This window comes from Buceros rhinoceros, unplaced genomic scaffold (genome assembly GCF_000710305.1).
Source record: "Buceros rhinoceros silvestris isolate BGI_N320 unplaced genomic scaffold, ASM71030v1 scaffold23761, whole genome shotgun sequence".
NCBI classification, from domain to species: domain Eukaryota; kingdom Metazoa; phylum Chordata; class Aves; order Bucerotiformes; family Bucerotidae; genus Buceros; species Buceros rhinoceros.
In genome coordinates, this window is record NW_010392861.1 from 18,357 (window position 1) to 22,620 (window position 4,264).

The 4,264-nt window shown below is 59.2% G+C and overlaps 1 protein-coding gene across 1 annotated transcript in view; it reads left to right on the top strand.

Moving 5' to 3' along the window:
• LOC104500934 (regulator of G-protein signaling 3-like) overlaps positions 1–4,264 on the top strand; it is a gene marked incomplete at its 3' end in the record, with an annotated part of 26,160 nt that overhangs the window by 17,830 nt on the left and 4,066 nt on the right. The window contains exon 8 of the mRNA XM_010144663.1: positions 1,281–1,392. Coding sequence (XP_010142965.1) covers positions 1,281–1,392 — 112 coding nt within the window. The remainder of the gene's footprint in view (positions 1–1,280; positions 1,393–4,264) is intronic.

Sequence of the window (4,264 nt, forward strand, 5' to 3'; positions counted from 1 at the left end):
GGAGACAAGCCGTGCTGGCAGCGCAGCGCAGCGCACAGTGACTCATCCCTGTGCAGAGCAAAGTCACCTCTCAGAGGGTGCCTTGGTGGTGGCAGCGGCGCCGGCTCCCAGGAAGCCGCTGGGACGCTGGCCTGTTGGCTGTGTTTTCGAAAGCGCTGCTGAAAGGCCACAGTGACTCATCCCTGTGCAGAGCAAAGTCACCTCTCAGAGGGTGCCTTGGTGGTGGCAGCGGCGCCGGCTCCCAGGAAGCCGCTGGGACGCTGGCCTGTTGGCTGTGTTTGCGAAAGCGCTGCTGAAAGGCCACAGAACCTTTGCTGCTGTTGCTCAGAGCTGCAAAGGAGCTCTGCCTTCGCTGTGGGGGGTTTTGGGGAGCACCCCAAGGCACGGGGAAATGCAGCCACGTGCCCACACACCGCGTCCTGTGCTGAGAGCAGTGCGTGGTTTGGCGCTGTGCAGAAGGTCCGGCATCCAGCGTGCCCACTGGCACCTTCGGGGTTTTGCTGTGTGCCCCCAGCTGTGCTGGAGAGCAGGACAGGCTCAACCCTCAGCTGCTGGCAGAGGGACCGCGCTGAGCTGCTCACCCCCAGCAGGCTTCTGGGTCGAGGAGCCCCAGTACAGTGGAGAAGCTCGTTCTTAGTCTAAAGATCCAACTATTCTGTCCTGCCTGAGCTGCGTGCTTACCACTGCCCTGGAGTAGCTCCCAGCCGCTAGGACTCCTGCCTCGCTGCCCGGAGCTGGGCAGACGCTCGGTTCGTGTTTGCTTTCCCCCCCTCAGCGCGGTGTAAGGGTGTCAGGCTGGTTCCCTGCAACTGCTCTGGTGGGTTCTGCTCTTGTAAAACCAAACTGCTGTTTTCTCAAAGGGAGCGAAATGGGGCGTGCGCAGACCGAGGCCAGCGAGAAGCTCCGTCGTGAGCGTGTTCGGGGTTAGGTCACAACCTCCCCAGCGTGCTGGGATTAGTCGGCAACTTATTCCCTCCTTCTGCGCCTCCGATTTATAACTTCTGTAAATGGGAAGTGACACAAGAGAGCAGCGGGTGTGTTTGTGTGGCGTTCAGCTGTCACGCAGGTTTATCCCTCTGGTCTCGGTAGGTGGCTGCCAAGTGGGGGGAGCCTCGTCCAAAGCTTCCTGGGAGCGCCCCGAGGGGTGTAGCAGCAATTGGCCCCTGAGGGAAGGGGTGCCTGGGCTGCCTGTGGTGGCTGGTGCGTCTCCCCAGGGTAGAGGACCTTTCCAGGACACTGAATTCCTTATAGCTGCTGCTTTGCTGCTCTTGTCCTTGCAGGTGACGCTGTTTGTCTACTCTGACCTGCTGCTCTTCACCAAGGAGGATGAGCCTGGGCGGTGCAATGTGCTGAGGAACCCTCTCTACCTGCAGAGTGTCAAGCTCCAGGAGGGTGAGTGGCTGCAGCAGTAGTTGGAGACATTTGGGGCATTTCTGGGCCACTAACTATAAACCCCATCGCTTCCAGTATGTAACGGTACCATCCAACTGGTGCTGCCAGATCATCCTTTCTTGGAGGCCAGCACCACCCTTCCCATCCCGGCATTAACCCAGTCCCTGGAGGCTCCATCTCCTGGGACCGCAGAGGCACTCAGGGAACAGCCCGTTCCGGGGCTTTGTGGGTGCGTCTCGGGTTTGGGGCTGGCATTCCCCGGGTCTGCCCGGGCTGCGCTCTTCCCCGTGCTGGTGTTACAGCGGGGGCTTGCCGAGGCTGGGAAAGGGAAGTGAAGGCTTGAGGTTTTCCCCGTGGTGCCTCGAGAGAGAGTTCAGAGGTTGTCTCCGAGGGAGTCTGGGCCCTACTGACCTTTACTTTGCTACTTCTCTGTTCAGCCGCCTGCAGCTTCCCCCGCACCAGCACCCCTCCCCCGAGCACGCCCCATGGCGAGGAAAGAGCAAAGCCTGGCGGTGGTGGGAGGCTGTGGGCCGTGCCCTTGCTCGCTTCCCCTTGGCTGGGCTTTTACATCCAGCGGAGGGCTCAAGGAGGGCTCCTAGGGCAGGGGGGGGACTTGAAGTCGGTTATTTGAAGTTGGAATGCTGAGGCTGTGTCACAGATGACCTTTAGCTATTCAGGGCCAAAAGAGGAACAAACGAATTAGGGCAGGGGGGTGACTTGAAGTCGGTTATTTGAAGTTGGAATGCTGAGGCTGTGTCACAGATGACCTTTAGCTATTCAGGGCCAAAAGAGGAACAAACGAATTGCTCTACCACATCCTATTTGCTACGGTGGAGCCGGTCCTCGGCCCTGGGCCCAGTCCCACCTTGGTTCTTCGGGGCAGTCGCTTTTCGGGCACAGGCTTGTTTTGTGTCCAGTCACCCGACGGCGTCAGCGTGGGGCTGGTGCCCCAGCTCCTCGAGCCGAGGCACTCGGTGCTGCTGGACTGGGACCCCACGTGGGAAATCGTGATTAGATACCAGGACAAACTCTTCCGTGGTGAGTCAAATATTAGTCAGATATGAAGTTGCCCAGAGAGACTGTGGATCTCCATCCCTGGAGGTGTCCGGGAATCTACTGGGCATGACCATGAGCACCCTTCCTGATCCGAGAGCGTCGGTCAGGGGCTTGGACTAGCGACCACCAGAGGGTCGCTCCCAGGCCGAGTTACTCTGTAACTGTATGAACTGACGTCTTTACGCGGTCCCATGGCTCGGACCGAAAGGGATTCATCCAGATCGGCGCTGCTTCTCCAAAGGGGTTGTTTTGCGGATCAGCTTTGCCCCTTCCCGTGGTTTTTCCCTGCGAGCTGGGAGCTCTGTGGATGAGCTGCGTCTCTCCACGCTGTGGTGAGCCTCAGCACTGAGGATCTGCCCTGCTGCGCCAGACACCGCGGGCGGCCTGTCAGCTGTTATTTCCCATTTCCAGCAATACTTCTCCTCCCAGATTAATTCACTATTTGGGGAGGGAGATGAGGCACCGCAGCTCCAGCCATTTAGGGAAGTCATTGAAGCTTCCCTGGGGTTTGTCGAGTTTGTTCTCAGAGCTGCTTATTTCTAGGAAACGGACAGAAGAAATTGTTCCTCGTTGAAGTGCTCGTTGGTCAGTGCCCACTCCCGGCGCGCGTGCACGTGCCGCCCCTGCCTGCATTCAGAGGCTGGGAGTAACCCTGCTCTTGATCGAGGAAATCAGCTTCCCTGGTGCTGGTCCTGGCTCCGTGCTCGAAGGTCTCTTTGCAGCTCGGCACGGGAATGTGCCTCCTCACCTCGGGCAGAGCGGTCGGATTTTGTGAGCGGTTTCCTGCCACTTGTTTCCCTGTTGCCCCTTATTTTCCCTGTTGCCGTAACTCGGCTGGATCACATCTGGAGTAGCTTAACAAGCCTCTCCAAGGGGATGTTTGGCTCTGTGGTGCTGAAGCGCCCCCCGTACGCTGGGAATCCAGCGCAGCCGGTTTGCAGGCAGCTCACCCTCCTGCTCTGGGCAGGGCTGCCTCGAAGGCGGGTGGAACGAGCAGGAAGATGTCCGTCTCTTTTGGCAGGGGGTCTCTGTTGCTCTCCTGAATCACTGAATGGCACAGTAATAGGAACAGGCGTATTGCTGAGTGCAACAATTGGGACATCTCCGGTACACTGAAGACCATTGTGATGTTTCCTGTTTCTGCTGCTCGCTGCTCTGTGCGAAAGCAAATCAGTATAATCTGCTTTACAATGCTCTGTCTTCCTGCTTTAGAAGCCGAGCGCGGCTGATGAGCACCACAGTGGCCAACGCTTCCAGCGCGGCAGCGCTGGCTTCCTCACTAGATACTGTGGGAATTTCCACGCTAAGGTCACCGCCTCGCTGGGATCCTGGCCCCCTGGGTGGGTGTGCTTGGCTTTGGAACGAGACCCCCGGGCTGTGAGCCCCATTCCCAGCTGGGATCCTGCGAACAGAAGCCGAGCGCGGCTGATGAGCACCACAGTGGCCAACGCTTCCAGCGCGGCAGCGCTGGCTTCCTCACTAGATACTGTGGGAATTTCCACGCTAAGGTCACCGCCTCGCTGGGATCCTGGCCCCCTGGGTGGGTGTGCTTGGCTTTGGAACGAGACCCCCGGGCTGTGAGCCCCATTCCCAGCTGGGATCCTGCGAACAAGGACTTTGCATGTGCTGCTTGGCTGTCCTCGCCATCCCGACCCGCCGCGACTTACAGCAACCAGCGCCAAGATAGTTTGAGGCCAGGAATGTGATCTGTGGGGCTTCTGCCCTGCCATGGCTTCTCCCTGCTGCCCCAAGGGTGCTGGGAAGCACCCAGGGCTTGCACCCTGCCCCACCTCCCCAGGGACATGTGCCACAGGGA